The 19,621-nt window shown below is 48.4% G+C and overlaps 1 protein-coding gene across 2 annotated transcripts in view; it reads right to left on the reverse strand.

The window, feature by feature from the left end:
* Positions 1-13,229: 13,229 nt before the first annotated feature.
* The window catches only part of HNRNPLL (heterogeneous nuclear ribonucleoprotein L like), a 30,471-nt gene continuing 24,079 nt past the window's right edge, over positions 13,230-19,621 (reverse strand). Inside the window, exons 10-13 of one of the 2 annotated variants that reach the window (XM_026080715.1) lie at positions 19,151-19,352; positions 18,141-18,198; positions 17,916-18,014; positions 13,230-16,536 (exon numbers count right to left, since the gene is read on the reverse strand). In XM_026080715.1, coding sequence (XP_025936500.1) covers positions 16,481-16,536; positions 17,916-18,014; positions 18,141-18,198; positions 19,151-19,352 — 415 coding nt within the window. In that variant the 3' untranslated portion in view covers positions 13,230-16,480. The remainder of the gene's footprint in view (positions 16,537-17,915; positions 18,015-18,140; positions 18,199-19,150; positions 19,353-19,621) is intronic. The other variant, XM_026080716.1, reaches the window with a different exon arrangement.

Consider the following 19,621-nt stretch of genomic DNA (forward strand, 5'->3'; position numbering starts at 1 on the left):
GCGGCGCGGGGCAGTTCCCCTTCCTTCCCCCACCCGCAGGCCCCGGGGGGCGCGAGTGAAATCTGGGGAGCGGAGCCCCACGCGACTTGGGGGCCYCTCTGCCCTCCGCGGCCCTGCGCCAAGGCGTGCTGGGCAGAAGGGGACACGGGGGGAAGGGCCTCGGAGAGCCACGGGCGGTGGGGGGGCAAAGGGACTACGGTTAGGCTGGGCGGCGAGGCCTGAGGGGGGGACGGGGCACGGCGCCTCTCTGAGGGGTTCGCTGTGGTGCTGCTGCTGTGTTTGGGCTGGAAGCATAGAGAGGACAAGGCTTAATCGCAACCTGAGCAAGCCACACGAGTTCCCAAGGGACCAAACTGCTGTTCCCTGCTTGTGCAAAAGTCTCATTCCTCTAAACCCAAACTGACCTTACTGCCTCCTTTGGAAAGGCTGACCGTTAAAGTTAGCTGTGTTTACTGCATACAGGTTTCAGGTCTCTTTGAGTTTTGCTGTTGCTAAAGGTCATGTAAACATCCACAATTAAATTAATCGCTGTGACCTTAGGTTGTCACTTGCTATAGTGACATGTTTGTCTGGTAAATCAGCACGTAAAGCGGGCAACAGCTTTGCAAAAACCCCTCTCACCGCTGCAGTGCTCTCTGTGCCAAACCATTTTTTTCCCCAGAGTCTTGAACTATGCTGTTTTCATCCGGGAGAGGCAACAGTAGAGTGACAGCAATTTAAAAAACAAGCAGAATTTTGTTTTGTCCRGATGGAGGTGGAGGGGACGGTCAGAAGAGACCTCCGAAGGGGAAGTGGGCATGCCCTGTTGCAGTACCTGGAGGGGCTTTCCAAACCTTCTCCGTACCCTGCTTTGCTATCAACATGTCACCCCTCAGCTGCGAAGGTCCCCATCTCCACCATGCTCCCGACTGCTTGCCACTTTTCTCTGAGCCAGGTTAGCAAAGACTCAGTATCGAAAGAAACTGCTGACGCTAACAGCTGATTTGGCCTGAAAGGAGCAGAGCGCGGTGGGAAGTGGCCGCCAGACAGGGAGGGCATACCTAGCTGGCCAGTGCATGAGTTTTTGGGCCGGTGGCCCCTTCAAACAGCAAAGGCACGGTCTTACGCTACAGACAGCATCTCCTCCTGGTTTTGGCCATGCTGGTTTAAAGCTCTGCTGTCCCTAGCTTGTCCCAAGCCCACTTCAGGCCAGTCTACACAGCTAGTGTCATCAGTGCAAAGAGGCAGTGCTGCCCAGGGCCAGGGCAGGAGGACTGTCCCCTCCCATGGCTGGAAGCAAAACAGACCCACCAGGATGTCTCCTAGCCTTCAGTTGGCGTGGTGTGGCGCGTCGCAGCACGGCACAGGACATCTCCTGACTTACCCTTGCAGAGGTACCCGCTGGGGTCTAGAAAAGGCCTGATCAGGCTCAGCTCTTTTACACTTTTCTGAATAAAATGCTTCTCTTTCCCTGTCTGCTAACCTGCGCAATGCTGCCAGGGTTGTTTAAGGTGACCTGCATGACAACACGTTGCTGAGCCCAACACCCGCTTGACACACGCTGAGCACCAAGCCTCGGCTGGGGACAGAGCAATCTCCCGTCCCAGACGTGACACCACTGAAGGGTCCTGGGACGATCTGGAGGGGTCTCTGTCAGAGGTACTGCACTTACCAATGTCTTTGCTCATCCGCGTCGGTCTGTGGAGTCCAGGCTCGTTACCAGGCCAGTCTCCAGCTCTCCTCCAGCCCACGCCAGCACCGCAGGCAGCCAAGAGCTGAGGGCAGATGCCGTGAGATAGAGAGCTTCTCCCAGTGGCCTCCACGCTGTCCTTAATGACAAGATGCCTCCTGTCCCGTGGCTGCAGTCACTAGACGCCCTGGGGACTTCTCAGGGGGGAAAAGCAGGGACGTGAGCAGAGGGGCAGGCCTGCGGCGGTGGSCCCGTGCTGCTCTGGGAGCAGCTGTGGCTGGGGCGGATGTGGTGAGCTGCCCTCCCACCAGATGCCACTGCGGGAGCCGCCTCACTAGGGCAAGCCTGAGATTTCCCAACAGTCTCCCATTGGGAAATCCACCTGGATCTCAGGCTTGTCTGCAGAGGCAAACGTATGTCCCTCCGAGCTCAGGGCCCTACCGCCCCATAGAGGGATGAGCTTGGTTTCCTGTGTGTTTTTCCTCACTGACATTGCCCCAAGAGCATCTTGCTCTGCTCCAGGGATGCTGTCAGCCCCTCTCTGTCATGCAGACAACCTGTAAGCTGCCCCAGCTGGAGAGGGCCTGGCGCAGCCCTGAGTGTGTAGCTACTTGCATATTTTTGCTGCGATGAGCAGCCAGCCCCAACTTAGGGTTTGCCAGAGCAAAGCCCAACGTAGGACCAGCCATGGCCCCAAACCTGGTTCGACGCTTTCAGCTCTGCATTCAGAGCACGGGAATAAGGGATGCCACCTGGAGCGAGCAGGAGAGCTCAGAGGAAGCAGAAAGCAGGTTGGGAAGGGAGGAAAAACCCTTTTACCAACTCTCCCGAACCTGCAGCTGTCCTGCATGCTCAGGCAGGATGCGTTTTTAACTGGCAGCAATGCATATGCTTGAGAGGCAGAGGAGAGCAGCCCCTCACACAGTACTCATTTATAGCAACTCGAGTGGGAGACATGTCCCGTTCTCTCCTTGGTGATGACTCAAGAGCTGCTCCTCTGGGGAGGAAGAATGAAATAACGTTGAATTTTAGCTGTTGTCGGAGCATGTGTTGCTAGGCACCAGCTGCAGGAATTGCCTGCAGGTGCTTTCGCAGGAGGGGCCGGGCCGGTTCACAGGGATCTCCGCATGCAAAACTGGGAGCGCAGCCCAAGTGCCAAATGTCTTTGAAAGGGGCGTAATCCGTTCTCCGCCTGAAGGAGCTGCTGCGCCGTTTCCCTAGGATTAAGGGTTTAAATCCAAGGGGCTGTGGTGTAGCCGGGGAAGGGCAGTGGGCAAACTCCAGAGCAATGCTTTCTTTGGTGGTACGGATTAGGGAGGCTCTCTGGGGGTTACCCAACCTCCCCATGGACCTACACGTGGAGCTGGCAAGCTCGCAGGTGCGAATGGGGAGGTAGCTTTCTCCCCTGTCCTGCCCTCTCTTCCATAATCAGGGTGATTGACATTTTCAGAGGGTTAAAGGGCAAAGTGGCTTTCTTCTGCTCATGGAAATGGAGCTCTCTGGCCAGCTGAAGCTTTCACGTGCAAGCATTTGCTCACACTGACTCCTATCATGTGGCATGACTATTTTCCTCCAGGCAGGATCTTTGCAGAGTTTGTATAAACACGGTCCACTTTCCATCACACTGTTATGCAAGAGCATAACAAGATGAGGCCACTTTTAAAGCTTGGGACAGAGTGCTAATACACCTGCAAACGCCAGGGCTGCCTCGTTGCAGAGATACTGCTCTGTCTGAAGCCAGCGCTCTCCTGCCAGCCTTGCCCAGAGGATGCAGCTGCTTCCTCGTCTCCTGCTGCATGGTGGGTTTTGACCTGCCTCTGTGTCAAAAACAAGACCAGCCAGGACAAGCCCTGCAACCAGGGAGTATGCACACACGTACAAAATGCCAGCATGGTGAAATCATTTTCCACCCAGGCTTTAAACTGCTTTTTCTCATCTGGCTTGGGCTTCTCGAAGTATCTCTGGGTTCAGGTCCCCTTGGTGGCATTTCCTGATGGTTCCTGAGCCCAGACAAAGCCACCGCAGAGAAAAGACTTTCCTACACCCCCAGACTCTAGCTCCCAAAGCTCCCATCCTGGATGAAGAGGAATGGCTCCAGCTGTCACTGCGACGCCTGTCAAACGTCTCACTGAGATAATCGCACCAGCTGCCGAACCGTGCTGCCTCTCTCCAGGGCGCAGAGCCGGCTCTGCTCCAGTAGTGGATGCAGCAAGGCACTTGGCTTGAGAAAGGAGGAGTCCCCAGCGTTGTCCACTCTGTCAGCGATACCAAGCTTCAGTCCCCATTAGCAGGGCTTTTTCTGGACAATGAACAACGAAACGATCAGATTAACAGAGCCAATTTGGCACGGGAGAAAGTACTCCATGGTCACGGAAGCATCATTCTCGATTTGGGGTATCACTTGGAAAAATGCCATGTAGACATGTTGCTCTTTATTGTAATAAAATAAGACTGACTGCTTAATGTGCTGCTGGTGTTTGCTAGGAAGTGCTCCCATCAGCACTGGCTGTAGCTTTCACAAGAGGATATTTGTCCTTGCTGCTTAACCGATCTTTCATGTTGCAGGCCAGCTCCTGCTCTGCAGGGCGAAGCATCGCTGCCCGATACCGATTTGAGCAAAGCAGTGCTGCTTTACCCCGGGGGAGAGTGTTTTGCATCGCCAGAGCCCTGCGCAGGCAGGCCTGGCTGCGTAAGGGCTCGAGTATGATCACCCTGGCGTACGAAGAGCGCTAATTACGCAGCAGCATCTACTTGCATCCTTCGCAGCGACATGACTCTGGCTCTGCTGGGCGAGATTTACAGGTCTCGCAAGGAGGCGGGCGGTTTGTTCCCAGAGTTTCACGTGCCTCCTTCCCAGGCAGATTCAGACCGGCCGCCCAGAGATGAGCTGTGCTTAAAGGAGGGATACCGACATGCATTCCCACGGCAGTAACCCAGCCCAGGCGGGATCCGAGCTGCTTCTGGCAGCAGTGTGGGCTCACTAGAGGGTGCTGGGGGCACCCTGCAGGGACGGGGTGACCTCTTGGCTCTGGTGTGCACCAGGACCCGGGTCTGGAGCGCGGTCCTTAACACATGAGTGAAAGTGCCTCTGGCATGAGACCAAAGGCTGGGGTGAGTCAAGGGTGCGAACCGCCAGACCGTGCTCTGCAATCTGAATTCCCAGATCCAGTCTAATCTCTGGGCCAAGTCTAGGACACAAAGCAGAATGCACCGTTTAATCTTTCTGGATTAAATGTGGCGGATTTAATTAGCTTTAATCGACTCTCGCTAAAATCTGCAACGTGCACTAGCAAAACAATGGTTAATCTTTCTGCGGGTCCCTTTCCATGCGGCCGAGCAGCACCGTAGCCACGGGCAATTGCAGTGAAAYGGGAAGCCAAGTTTTTGCAGCACTCAGATGGTGGGGCTGAGATCGGGGTCCCGTCACGGTTGGCTGCGTGCCGGTGCGATTCAGAAGTGCTCCCGCCTGCGCAGTTCCTGCTCCCGGGCCTGCTCGCGAGGCAGCCGGCTCTCCGCGTCCGTCTCCTGGCTTGCAGGGACCGCGGAGGGCTGTCGGGAGAGCTGCGACAGCTGGGGGTCTCCCCTTGCGGGGCTGAGAAACTTGCACTCGTGGGCCAAAGTGAAGCACGTGTGTCTTCACGGAAAAGCCCCGATGTGCTCCCAGGGGACGCTCACCAAGAGCACATCTAAGTTCTCCAAAAAACACTGCTTTTTCTGGAAGGGAGATGAATTCGGGTGCTGTCCTCCACGCTAGGGCCACGTTGGGTCGGTCTCTATACCAGGTAAGTCACAAAAAGCACCGTATTGCACCGGCTTTGGTCACGCTTTGTTAGTTCGACAAAAGAAGAGCTCCAGCAGCTTATTGCAAGAAAAAAGGCATAAAATGGTTTGGCAATGTTAGTCGGGGCGGGGGGCGTTACCTATTYTGAGCAGATCAAGTAGTGTTAATTTGAGAGGTGGAGGGAGGGCATTTCTGTTCCTTTCCCGGTTCTGCCCGCACTGGGTAAATGCAGACGGGCTGGAGGCTCGGCTGCCCAAACCCAATTCGTTTGCGATCCAGGGATTAAGATATGATCATTTGAACTCYGATTAAACAGTGTATGAGCTCCACAAAGGACAGCTTAAAACATTTGGAAAGGTGTTAAGGAAAAATCGAGCGGGATTATATGACAAAATAGCTGCATTAAGCCAGCCCGCCTCCCTGGATCAGGCGAAATGGGGCACCGGAGAGCCTGCTGGCAGCGACGGCCAAGCCTGCTGCGCGCCTCGGCTTTGCAGCATTTCAGCGTTGAGCAACTCGCTGCAAGAATAAAACCAGGGCAACCTGCGCTCGGGGAGAGGTCAGCAGTAACTCGAGYGCCCTTAAGGCCAGCCAGCCATTCCCCAGGGTTTTGCTTCCCACGCGTCCAGATTTCCCGCGGGTTTCCTGACCTCCTCCGCGTGCCTTTTGCTCTGCGACGCCTTGGGAATCGTTAACCCAGTGCTGTTAAATGGGATGCAGCCCCGGGTGGGCGGGCGGGCGGCAGCCCCTGCAAGCAGTGCCCGGCCCCGCGCGGCTGGCCCCGTCTCTAACACGCTGCTTCTCCTCGCCGGGGAAGGCAAGGCGGCAAACGCCGGCCTGTTTTCGAGCCAGCGCCGTCGCCTGGCAGGACCGGCGGCCCCGGGCGATGATTTAATGCCGGATTATATAACCGAGCGGGGCAGCCGTTACATTTCCATCCCTGACCTCAGCCCTGGGACATCTCCCACCCGGAAAACGGCCCGTCTAATCTTTCAGACCTTGAGGGAGCAGCCTTGGGCACCTGACGGGGCTCAGGCACGCAGCCCGGAGCCYGCAGAAACCCCCTGGCCGAGCTGCTTTTGCAAATTCCCCGCTCCCAGGTAGCCAGCTAAATAACCCCCCGCTGGCGCCCATCTCCCCGCGTGGACATGGCTCTGCTGGGCGGCTGGAGAGGGTGAGCTGGATTAGAGACCTCCAGGGGCCCCTTCCCAGCAGCACCGCGATGAGCCTGCCATAAAGCAGAGAGCGATTATGCACCAAGCTGAGCCGAAAGCAGCCTCTTGGCTTCAGCCGTTGACATCGAGCGCTTCTGCTCTCGCACGACTTACAGAGCCGTGCTTGCTCCGGGATGCAGCGGGTTTTGCAGCAGCCCAAGCTCGGAAGCACATTTTGCAAACAGCCAAGGCCAAAAAAAAGGTTCAAAGGGCGAGACGAGGAAATCCGACACGTTAAATCTGCAACGCTGTCGCCAGCTGGGCAAGGGAGCGGCGCGGAGCAGCTCCAGGCAGAGGGCTCACCGAGGAGCGCGTCCGGGCGCGAGTGCTCCCTTATCGGTGCTCTGAGTTTATCGGGCCGAGGGCCAGCTGTCTGCGAGCTGGAGTTTCGACTGCGCTCAAAGGGCAGGAGCTCAGGGTTGCTCTCGCCGACGCGATGAGCAGCCCCCGAGCACAAGGGCAGGTCGTGCACACATGGGGCTACGGTCACGGGTCACGGCCCAGAGGCTGGGGATTGCTAGAAATGCCGGACAAACCGAGCTTTGTTTCTCTTTTCCCTCGGGGAGTTGCAAAATCCACGGCCAAAGTTAAACACTGAAGATATCCCGACCTCTGGATCCGGGCTGAGCCTTTGGAGAGCACGGACAGCTCGACCAGGCAGAGCCCATTGCCCTGTCCTGAAAGGAGAGAGCACAGGCGAAGAGTAAATTGAAAAAGAGCAAATCCAAAGGGAAAGCAGAGCGGGAGAGAGCCTGGGCTGCAGGCCGGGAGGGAGGCAGGGCAGGGGCACGTGTGCCTTGCGAGAGTTGTTCCTCCTAAGCCAGCCCTGAAGCATCAGGGCTATCGGCGTAGGTTTGGAGGCACACCAGCTCCCTCGGGGAAGGGGGATGAAGCAGCCTCCCTGGCCTGATGGATTAAATCGCTTACACAAGCGGGATCAAATCCAGGTTTCTGGGCTACCCGGCAGAGCTGTTTTGCAACTCCGTTCTCAGGAGAGGGGTTGAGGAGGCGTCCGAGAGCTGGAGGAGACGTTCAGGCCTTCTCCTGAGCTTTCCAACCCGGTGGGCCTGGAGCAACGCACCGGATGGAGATGGGAGCAGCTGACCCCGGCCCTTAGACTGGGGCTCCAGCCCCCGACTCGGAGCGGAGGGACCTGCGTTTCTTGCTGCCACCTGCTGTCCCCTGCCAGCAGGGCAGACCTTGCCCAGCTCTCCTGCCAGCCCTGCCGCAGGGACCCCCGAAAGCCTGGCCCTGGGCTGGGGGAAAGGACACAGCAGGCCCCCTTCTCCAGCTCTGGGCACGTTGCGTTGCTGCCTGAGCTCTTCCTCGAGCGCAGGCAGCTGAGACAGCTCAGCGTGAGCAAAGCCGGCAGGAGAGAGGGGAGCAGCTCTCACAGAAGGATCCATTTGGCCACTACAAGATCAGTTTTGGGCAACCTGCAGACAGCAACTTTACTGCGGGGGCTAAAATTGTCCTTCTGATGTGTTTTCAAGAGCGCTAAGAGGGAATTGGCTAATGTTTGCTCTGCAGCTTTTCCTAGGGGGAGATTTAGCTTGTTACAGCGAGGGTTTGCTCTTGAGGGACACTTGAGAAAGTTAAACRAAATCTGGTCTTCCAAGCACTGAACCCCCGCTCACATATGCCTTCGCAGAGTTCACGTGGCCCGTATCTGATTTAGTTTCCTTCATTTTGGAGGTGTGTGCACACAGTTTCACCGATCCACTTTAAAGCAATACTCTTAGTTAATCCGGATTAACCTCAGGAGTTCCCAGTGGCCTGGTGAAACACAGTGGAGAAGGCAGGTATCTAGGGCAGAAAACCCCTTCAATGCATTTGCTAGACCTCAGAGGAGGCTGGAGACAAAGTCATTTAGAGAGACCATCCCTCTACACCCAGGTAGATGCTTATTGAGGACCGTGCCTTGTAGACGTAATTCATCGTCCATGCTTCCCTTGGTGATCTTCAGCTGGGACTGGCTTCGTTGCGATGAATACTGGTTTCCGAGAGCAGGCAGCGCYGAAGCTCCGTCCCACCGGTAGCGCTTTCGCATGCAATGCTCTCCTTGCGCCAGCCGGTTTCTGATGCCGCACAAACACACCAGCAGAAAGACACCGTCTTGCAGACGATCAGATGTCGGGTGCGGAGAGGCCAGTCCGTTAAAACGCTGCAGGCGTCCAAGCGCAGCAGAGCTGCGGTGCTTGGCCCCGAGCAGGACCCCACCGGATCGTGCCCGTCCCTCCACGGCAGCCTTTTCTGTTTCAGAGACGGACAAGACAATCCAGACTGCAGCAGCTGGGCTGGGCCCAGCCTGAAGGGATCTATACACCTAAAGCCCTTTTTTCATCCTCTTCATTAAATACCGAATCATTTATTTATAGGCAGAAGTCTGTTATGAGAAGTCTGTACAGAAATAATCAAAAACTGCCCTTTCTGCAACAGCTCTCCTATCCGTCGCTGTCCTCACCTCCTCGCTTCCACCACCTTCCCCACGCAGCCCAGCAAGGGCCCTGCTTTGCCGCACCCGAACAACCAGTGCGGGACTGTTCCTGTGGGAAACGCCTTGGTCCTCACTGACCTGTCTGAGATCGGTTGTGTTAGGATAAGGGCAGGCAAGTGCCCTATACCTGCGAAGACCGGCACGTTCCCCAAGGTCAAGCAAGCTGCAGGTGCACGCTGCAAGGGCGAGCTGCGCCGTTTCACCACTCCACCAGCAAACCAGAGAGACCTGGCAGGAGAACAACGGGGAAACCGAAGATCTTGGGCCTTGCGCATTCATCATGTGCCAACGGGCGCACGGTTATCTTACACCAAGTCCAAAGCTACCTACATAACAACAAAAAGGAAAAAAAAAATCCACATTACAGCAAGGAGCCCGCCAGACATCTGTCTGCTAATCGAAACCCAAACAGGCTGTGCTGCTTCGCAGTCCACCAGCACAAACGCTCGTGTTTGTTCTGTGCTCCGATTGCTGGCATCACCAGGAGCCAAAGGAGCAGATAAGAGCAGGTGTCTCCCGAGTGCTGCAAGGACAAGGGTGGGCAAGTTTTTGAGCTGCTACTGAAACTAGGAGCTCTGGGCAATTTGTTAGAGCTTCGCCGCGCCAAGGGAGAGTCCCCAGCGTGCTGGGCTCGCCTCCCAGCTGGCAGACCTCAGCTCAGACCTTGCTTACGCGGGACTTAAAGCAGGCACACAAGAGGATGCCATTGCTGGGATCCACTCTGCAAGGAGGTTTACCCTTAGCAGGCCGTTCTCTGGAAAGCGCCACAAGGCCAGAGTTCCCCGGAAGCTGCGTGTTTGCAGCTGGCAACCCACCATTCCCCCACTTCTGCCATTCTCGGAGAGCACGATCAGCTCTTCCTGCCACCCGGGACATCCCTGCTCTATCTATTTCCCAGGCAGTCCCAAAAACAGACAGATGAACCAGYGCTGTTTGAAACCTTTGAGAGATAAAAAGGAGGAACTCCGTATCTTAAGATACAATTTGGTGGTGACAAGGCCACGCAGGATGCAGACGTCGCACGTGACGGCAGGGGTGGACAGCAGCGGCGCTCGAGCACAAATGGCGCGGTATAGCGCATGCTAGAGAAACCATGAAAAGCAGCGTCAAGCTTGGCTGTGAACTTGGGGTCCATACCCCAGAAAACTGTTATGGGGAAGTACTATCACCTTGTTTCTCTTCACAGAGGGAAACTTGTCCTTTAGGCTGCTTGGACAGTTTGATTTATCATTATAAGAAAGGTGTAGCTGAAAGAGCTAGACTGAAGAGCATGTTATTCTGAAAGGCTTTGAAATAAATCAATAGCAGAGTCCTAACTTGAAATCCTGTGGTTAGTTTTTGTTGCTCCACGTTAAAAGAAGACAAGAAGCAGAAGACAGACACGCAAGGATTATTAAAAGGCACAGACAACCCTTCCTTCGTCTGCACAGCAGCAAAAAGATGAAAAGCCTCCACAGAATTACTAGGGAAGATGAACATAGGTAAATATAACTAAATTATTCCAGTTTAAATTCTACCTTCAAAAGTCAGAGCTTGTTTTTAATTTAAAACTCCCAGAAGAGAAATGAGAAGTGAAAGCTCAGTGTGGGGGATTCCCACCTAAACTAATGAGGAAACTTGATTTAACCATGTTTCAGACAGAAGCCACAAAGTAACTTAAAAAAAATATTACCCAGGTCAGACTCTTTCTCAGGTAGTCTTCCAAAACCTTTGGGCAGGATGCTTATCTAAAGCCACTGACTTAATCTGATTTAGCAATTTCAGTGCTGTGGTTAACGGAAGAGGAAAATAGAAGCATAATCTACATTACATGCAAATCCCTTCATCGGTGCAATACACAGGCTGTAAGCTTACACTTGCATGATGGAGAAAGCATTGGCTAACACAGGCTGTGCTTCCTGAAACAGCCAAAGCCTGCTGTATTAACAGCCTAAGTAACAGAAAATTAGTTCCAGAGAGGAAAGTTTTGGTAAGCAAGTACACCAACTAATAACTTCTAGGGGTTTTTGTTGTTTTTTTCTTGGACTACTGCACACTTACGTTTGAATGAAACAAACACTTGCAGCTTAAAGGAGGGGAAGACCACAAATGGAAACAGTGGCAAGAAGAAAAAAACCCCAAGTCACAGCTTATATGCCATTGAATAATTACATACCACATCCTGCAGCAACTGCTAACCTCAGCCACCCCCCACGCCACAAGCCCATTTTAGCGCTACGTTCTGGCTACCGCTGTCCTGCTCCTGGATCCCGGATGCTCTGGCAGAGAGGGTTAATTATTTTGCCTCCGTAACGGACCGCAGAGCTGCTGGCGCTGTCACGTTCCTGCAGGAGCATTCATTCCCCTGCGTGAAGGCCCAACTCAGTCTGCAGCTGCTCTGCGAACACCAGCGAAGGAAAAAGTAAAATAAATCATGCCAGAAATGAAGAGCTTGCATCAGCAGCTGCAAGGGGCAAAAGGAAGAGCGGAGAACCCGTCTGAATTAATGCGTGGCTCTAACCCAGGGAGCTGGCTGCGAAACACAGAGAGGTTTGGCATAGGACGGATACCAAAGCTTTTTAAGCACAAGAAAAGGGGCTGAGGTTACTTCCTTTAGAGGATCATAGCCAAAGCACGGGGCAAGGGAACTGGCTACGTTAGGCTCCCCCACATCCTGGGGGAATTACAATCCCCGGGGAAAGGAATCTTTGATTTTTAACAGGGAGGGAGTATTATGCATAAGGAGACTTAGGGGAACACAAATATTGTGTGCTTTTAACTCGATGGTACAACTATCTAGAAATGGAAACGCTTCAGCTTTTATTGTATCAGATGCTTTACTGGTAAAACTTGGGGACCTCACCATCACCACCCCCCCGAACACTTTATTTTCTTCTCAGACTATGCTCCCTGCCAGCTTTAGAAGGAATCGGAACAGTAGGTTAGACACGTCACCACCTGCGCACAGCTGATCACCCCTCTCCACAAGTGCCAGTTTTAATGATGCAATGGAGAACAAGATACTACCTTACTCTTTAGTGAGCACATATAGGGTGAAACAGGTGAGAAAACACAGGACTTTTTTTTTTTTTTTTTAAACAGATGCAGAAGGACACCAACTATTCCTCAGCTCAGACTTCCTTGGTAAATAAAATCAACATTTTTCACATTCTAGTCCCCTCCCAGACCATTGAAACAGTAGGCATAGGTAGGTTGGGATAAAGCCTAGATTAATTTAAAACATGTGGTCTTAACAATTAAGAAGAAAAATGACACAACAAACTAGAGGAAATGAAGGAAGTGAGGAACACATGTCTTTGAAGACAGGACAGCCTTTAGGTGAGATCCCACACATCAGGCCACTTCACCTGGCTGCAGTTTAATATCCACCTCCTAGGTGGATCCAAATTCACAGATTTGTTTTCTGAAGGTTGACAGATGTTTATAGCTGGCAGTATATTTAGCAGGGAAAATGAACTCTTCTGTGACAACATGCCAGGGCGTTGCTCGGCCGTAGCATCAAACACGCGTACTGGCACGGGTAACCACCACGAGACAAGTGTCACAGCAGGACTCCAACGTTAACTTTTGGATTCCAGACCTGTAGAGGCGAAAGGCTTTGAACAGTTGCATCTAGTTTAAGGTCGAAACCAGAATGATGATATTTTCCACTTCAGGAACTCTTCRCAGGAAGCTGAGCCCATACCCAATGTTTTATTTACCCGTGTCTTCTCACACRCTATTTCTGGCCAAAGCCAGGTTAGGTCAAACAAGATTTTAGAGATTAATATCACCTCTGTAAGTGGCAGAAGAAGGCAAACCAATACGCTGCATAAATATAAATAACTGGAGTGGCTAAAACCCCCAAGGAGCTACAGATGCAAGAACACACCATCTTCAAAAGAAGATGCAAAAAATCCAAAAGATTTTTAAACACATCCCAGAGATGAAAAAATATTTAAACAAGTGTGTTTGTGTTCCCAGACTTAGGTGTATTATTTAACAGAAGAGACTGAGCGTCTCTTCCTAAGCCACTGTGAGATTCAAACAAGTTCAAGCTCTGTTCACAAGAAAACACACAGCAAGAAAAAGGAGCAAGTTGCATTTAATTACAACAAGGAGGGTTTCAGCCAGTTACAAGCCAGCTTACCCCAAACATTATCCCTTACTGAAAGACAGACTTAGTGACACCACATTAAATTGCATCATTCCTTTTATAAAGCAAAACACCCAAACATTTCCTAAATGGTTTCTTTTATATCCTTTCTTATATCACCCTAGCAACACACTCTACCTACCTTACTGTGTTGGTATAGAAAGTCAAAAAGCAACTCTTCCCACTTCTTCCCCTTATAAGGGGAAATAAATAAAGATTATGGTACCATGAGAGAAGATGAAAAGATCTCCACTTCAATATATCATCTACCTCCAATGAAAGGTGGTCAATTAGAAAAAATAAGCTTTTTTTTTTTTTTTTTAAAGAAAAACATACTGGAACTGTCATGAATATATTACAATGCAAATGTTAACTGCTTACACGCAGGAAATCTGCATAGCAATGTTCACTAATTTGGGTGTATGGCTTATGCAAAAGGGACAGAAAAATTGCATCAAGAGACCTTAGTGCTTTAATTTAATCTAACAAGTACAAGTGGTAGGCTGCCAAACACCTAACAAACCTCACCCCCTTGGAGCAACTCTTTACCTGTCCCACTATTTTGGCTCCATTCTAATGAGCAAAGATTATAGGTGAACGTGGACCCTGACTGTGGAAGGAGACCACCAGCTTAATTCCTCCCCTAGGAGGAGCACCCATCCATTTAGGCCCAGGAGAACCTATTTTCTTTTTACAGCAAAATACTATCAAGGAATCTTTCCTATTCTCAACTTTCACATGAACGCAATGATTGTTTTAAGGAGAAAGAAGTATGAACAGTTTCTCAGTCTCCTCTCTTCTCTTCCCCATGTGGTACAGGCTATTCTCATTTGGAGAATGGGGACCTCCAGCTGATAGAAAATCCTCTCGGAAACGCCTAGAACTAGTCTGTCCTCTGTCTGATCTGAGCAGCCACAGGAAAGATGCCTTTCATCAAGACATCTTAGGCACTGAAGGCTGTGATCCATGGAGAATATGGTAACATTAAAGTGCTTTTCTATAAAAACCTGAATGTTTTAGGGTCACTCATCCTACATCCCAAACAGGACCAGCAGATAACATGACTGTTTTTAATATTCAACTACAAAACTTCTGACTTCTTGAACTACATTAATACTAATACTAATGCAAGCTATGACGAGAGAAACACGTTTCCACAGAACATTCAAGCTGACAGAAGAGAAATGAATGATTGGGAGAAGACCTTTTACAGTCAAAATGCTAGGCAGCGCAGAACGTTTCACGAGCACCCAGCATTTCTGCTGGCAAAGGGCAAGGTACGGCATGTAGCCTTCTCGACTGGAGCTCTCCAGAAGCAATTTCTGAGGCAGAAGCAGTGAGGCTGAAAGCAAGTGCCCCTAAAAAGCAAGTCTGCCACAGACCGGGCGGGAGGCCATTATTACTCCAAACTGTATGCAGAAGGCAACATGAAACAAGGGCTGCCAAACGAAGTGCAGCTGTCTGTCCCTTGGTTCCTGGTACGGACATATTAGCAGCATGCTTTGAATTCCTGAAATACTCATTACCAGAGGCATGAACGAAATGGGGGTAGCCAGGATGAAACCGAATCATTGCTGACTGGAAAACCTGAAGGACAGCTGACTCATTTTCCCCCGTCTGGTTAGGTGTTTCTACCTTGAAATTAAGAGTGGGGAAAGTCTAGCCTGTATTTAAAGATGTGTGCAATACCCACCGTCTGTAAACAGACTGCAACATACTCTCTCAAAGGCAAGCGTACTTGCATGAATAATCCTGCACTTGAAGACAGGACAAAGAACATGTAAGATAAAATGCAAGATAAAATGGCTGATAAAGTAACTTTTCTTTGATCAMTAAGAACAGATTGAAAAAAGCACTAAGCAGTTTGTTGCATATTCAGAAAGGGGAACAAACATGGACAATGGCTTCCAAACGTTCATGCTTGGATACCCATTTCTGGGGTTGGGCCCGAGTAAGACGGCAACTCCAGTGCTGGAACAGAGAATTGAGGACAAAACAAATCATCTTCCCCAAAACAAAATATTTCTCATTTAATTACATGACGTGAAATTAATGAGAAGCATGTTAGCTGAATCCCACCTACATTAGATCAGTGCAAGTGAGAAGCTAGCCAAGTCTATTCACCCTATGCATCCTTTTATCATCATAACAGAAGTATAAAATAAAAATCAGACAAAAGGAAACAAAACACTGATACAAACATCAAGTGTAAATCAAATTAACAATCCAGGTATGAGACAGTATGGTGGGGCTTGCCTTTTGTTTTAACTACTTTTACCACCTTTGTTCTGTTGTGATCAATCTTCTGTTCTCACATATCCAACTTTTACCATTTAATAAGTCATAACCAATATTAAAAAAGTTAAGAGGATATGTTAAACACCAAAGATTAAGTTTAAGTTATGGAAAATGAGGATGAACACACTGATACAGGCTTGCAATTTTAATTTTAAAAAGGCCCCTACGGTGGGACTAGCTATAGATGGCATCATGCTAATGCAAATGGAAAATAGTTTTTTTTTAAAAAAACAAAAACAAAACCACTTTAAATAAGTATGAATTCACACCATACACGTGTACATACTTATTATTTTCTACGTTAGCTTTGTTTGGAATATAAATCAACTAAATCTATACTACTTAAAATTCAGTATGTGCAACATTAACCTGATTTAAGCATTTTATAAATACAAGCTTTTTTAGTATTTATTGCAACATACTTCACTACTTAACATACTGAAAAACAAGTTCTACATTTAAAATTCTGATGTAATAGTTCTATCTGCCAATTAAGACTACAAATGGAAAAATACTTGCTAATCTTCAACATCAAAAATGCAAATAAATTTCATTTTTTGAAGAAAACAATTGACATTTTAGGGTCTGAATGGTACACTATCTTGTATATGTTACTGGTGTTTCTTTAGACTTTTGAAAGTATTACATTAATGAAATACAAACTTTGTAGTTAGCTTACAACATGTACTTCTCAGAGGCAAAGAGGAAAAAATCTGTTTTGTATTTATGAAGGAACATCCATTTATTATAAAACAAGATAAAAGATATTAGAATTAAGTTGAAACAAGGCAACGTTAGAGCAACCACTTTAGAGCTTTGTGAATGAAGTGTAGTTTCAGACTTGCAAATCGAGGTGAACGTAGCTCTTAACATGCTGTCCTCTTCTCTATAAATGGGATGAAGTAGAGAAGCAAAGCTTCAAGGTATAAGGGTTGGAGCCATCTGTCAGGAGGCAAAGAACATACTCAGTACACTGCACTCTGTGGCGCTCTTGCTGATCAAGGCACCTTGCACAGTCTGACAAATTTACCAATTCTGTAGGTTTAATGCTTCTCCCAAAAAAGAATGGCCTGCAGACACCTGTTGCCCTGTAAACAGCGGTTTGGGGTTTTTGCATTTTAATAGTCTACCAGCGGTTTTTTTTTTTTGGTAGAGAAACAAAGGGATGGATTTGATCGCAAGGGAACGCAGACAGCATTTTAACTGTTGAACTGTATGCAATAAAAAGACACCCTACCATTATTATTGCTCCTCCTCCCTTCTAAACTATTTAGAAAAATCAGTACTTAACAGGCAAAAGGGCACAGATAGATAAGGAAGTCAAGACTCAGCATGTGGCACTTCTGTCGGAGATGGGGTGGCACTGGACAGTATTCTACATCTTTGACAGAGAGAAGGAAGAGCAGGCCGTCTACCCCTTCAGGCCTCTCCAGAAAGCAAAGCATACAACCACCCCTCTCTATTCGGAAAGGCTGCCAAGGGCCACAGACAGCAGCACACAGTTACTACTCTTAGGTCACGGAAAATACGTCCTCCTGGCTCGGCCCACCTCAGGCAATCTTATTACAGCAAGTCCTAATCGGTGGCCCTTGTTTTAACATACTCTGTATTTTCCTCTAATAAGTAGACTTGATTCTACATTACGGTATGTCTTTTTTCATGTTAAAAGAGCAAATTCTTCTCTTGTCTGTACCACCTCTCCAAAACGACAGATAAATACAAAATTGTGAGGAGTATGTTAACAATACCTTAAGAAAATTCCTGCCCCTGAAGTAATTTCAGTTCCTTATCAAGAGGATGGACAAAACGGTGGGGAGCATAGATAAGAAAGGTTTAAACAAACTATTAAGACTTGCCAGGAAGAGACAAATTCATAATAATTTGGAGAAGATAGTTTACTGTAATAAATGGAATTATTGCAGAAGTTTACAGATATAATTTGGAATCTAGCCCCGTGCCTAATAGTTTAAACTATCTTTACTGTACAGTGCAGATCTGGCCCACTGTGCATGTCTAGCAGGTGAACACCCTCTCCACTCCTATTAGACTGAGATAAACTCAGCTTGGCCCCACAGTTTGACTTGTGAGGAAGATTCTCATTTAGAAAGAGTCTAATGGACATTAACCTATATAGGATTACATAATATACTATATACATAAAATATATACACACACACACGTACACACACACACAAAAAAGCGATTTTTAGCTGCAGAGATGGAGCTACTGAAGCCTCACATTTTACAGCAAAGACAATACCAAAAAAAAGAAAACATGTTTGTTCTTTAATAGAAATAAAAAATGAGCAAGATTGACTTACTTGGGACTCTTATCTGGTAGTGATTAAGTACGGTGAGGGCTTCCACTGCATCTGTCTTACATTCCCATTCCAACAGACCAGAGAGTGTTTTGGCAGAAGCTGTCAGAGTGAAGAAAAAAAAAGGGGGGGGGGGGAGAAAGGGTATCAGTAATGTCTGCTGCCAGTGTATGCTCTTTTCAAAACCAGAGCTTGAAGAACCCCTTGAATAGGTCAAGATTTACTTACGTTTTGGATCAAACACTTTGTATTTAATAAAGCTGAGAACTTCATGATCCTCACATAACTGCCACAAAAATAAAATAAGAGGTAAAACTTCAATAAAAACGCACATAAATACTATTTGCAAAAATTGCAACATTTCCTGGAAGAGACACAAAAGAAAATACTGACTCTTTAAGAGAGTTTCCATGAATTTATGGCAAATGATTGTTCTGAGAAACACTAAGATTGGAAACTCTTTAGAATACCATTCTGTAGTCTGCAAAACAGGGCTTCTATATCTGTGCTCTCATGATAAATATAATCTTATAGGCACAACACAATTATTAGAGTACAAATACCACTATTGCCTCAAACAAAAGATATCTAAGTAAAAACATCTTTCTTTTTGACATTCCCACTGCAATTCAATAGCTCAGAAGTCACACACACAGACACACCATTCATGAACCAGAATTAACTTTCACATGGAGACTGAAAAGAAGAATTCACTGAACTGTCATCAGTTGTACTGCTGCCTTCATGTAAGAGGCCTAGCATCACATCCAGAATGTTTTTAAGCATCCAGAATTCATTTAGGACCCAACTATGCAAACTGTTCCATGTGCATGTTTCTCGCCATTCCGAAACATCCTAGCAGTCATTAAAGCAACCACCTCAGGGAGCTGATAAATCCCTTGTGGACTGTAGTCTTGCTCTTGTTCTACATGTCTTTTCCACACAAACCACATTAAGCTCTTCAACTTTACTTCCAAAAATCTTGTTTCTCATAATAACAATATAAAAAAAAAGAGAGAGAGAGAGAGAGAGAGAGAGAAAGAGAGAGAGGTGCCAGATATTGCAGAAATATAGCAACTTCTATATATAGAGGCTACAAGCCTATTTTAAGAATCAATTATCTTCCAGTTGCTATCCTATAACTATCCCAGTTATTTGCTTTTTTAAAAGTAACACAGGGTATAAAGCTAGGATGAAGCCCAGTATCCCTATATGCCGCAGTCGTTTCAGTTGCCTACCTTTACAAAGGTTTCTTCAGTAACACACAGGGGTACATTATAATAATGCAGCACACAAGAGGGTGGTTGGATGATGTTCTTAGATGCTTGGCCAGCACTGGTGAAGCGATTGTTCTTACTCATTGCAAAATCCTTGTAACTACTTGTGCCATCCTCCAGCTCAAATATCTGGCTTGGAACTACTGAATGCTGCTTGGAAACACTGGGATTTAAGGATATACAGTTAAAGTTTCTTAAACAATTAAGACTTTGCACACAGAGTATCGATGGAATTGGAACAGAGCTGACATTTCTTTTCAACAACTTGAAATAAAGGGAGAACAAGATGAGCTGGATTTGATATCTTCCTTAAAAGCTGTGGAAAGGGCGATAAACTGTATTCGGTAACATGTCTTATTAACAGGCAAGCTAGATAACGCCTATATACATTATTAACATAAGTTTTTACTGAAATGGTCAGCTGTCAAATTT

This window comes from Apteryx rowi, unplaced genomic scaffold (genome assembly GCF_003343035.1).
Source record: "Apteryx rowi isolate R43461 unplaced genomic scaffold, aptRow1 scaffold_53, whole genome shotgun sequence".
In the NCBI taxonomy this organism is placed as follows: domain Eukaryota; kingdom Metazoa; phylum Chordata; class Aves; order Apterygiformes; family Apterygidae; genus Apteryx; species Apteryx rowi.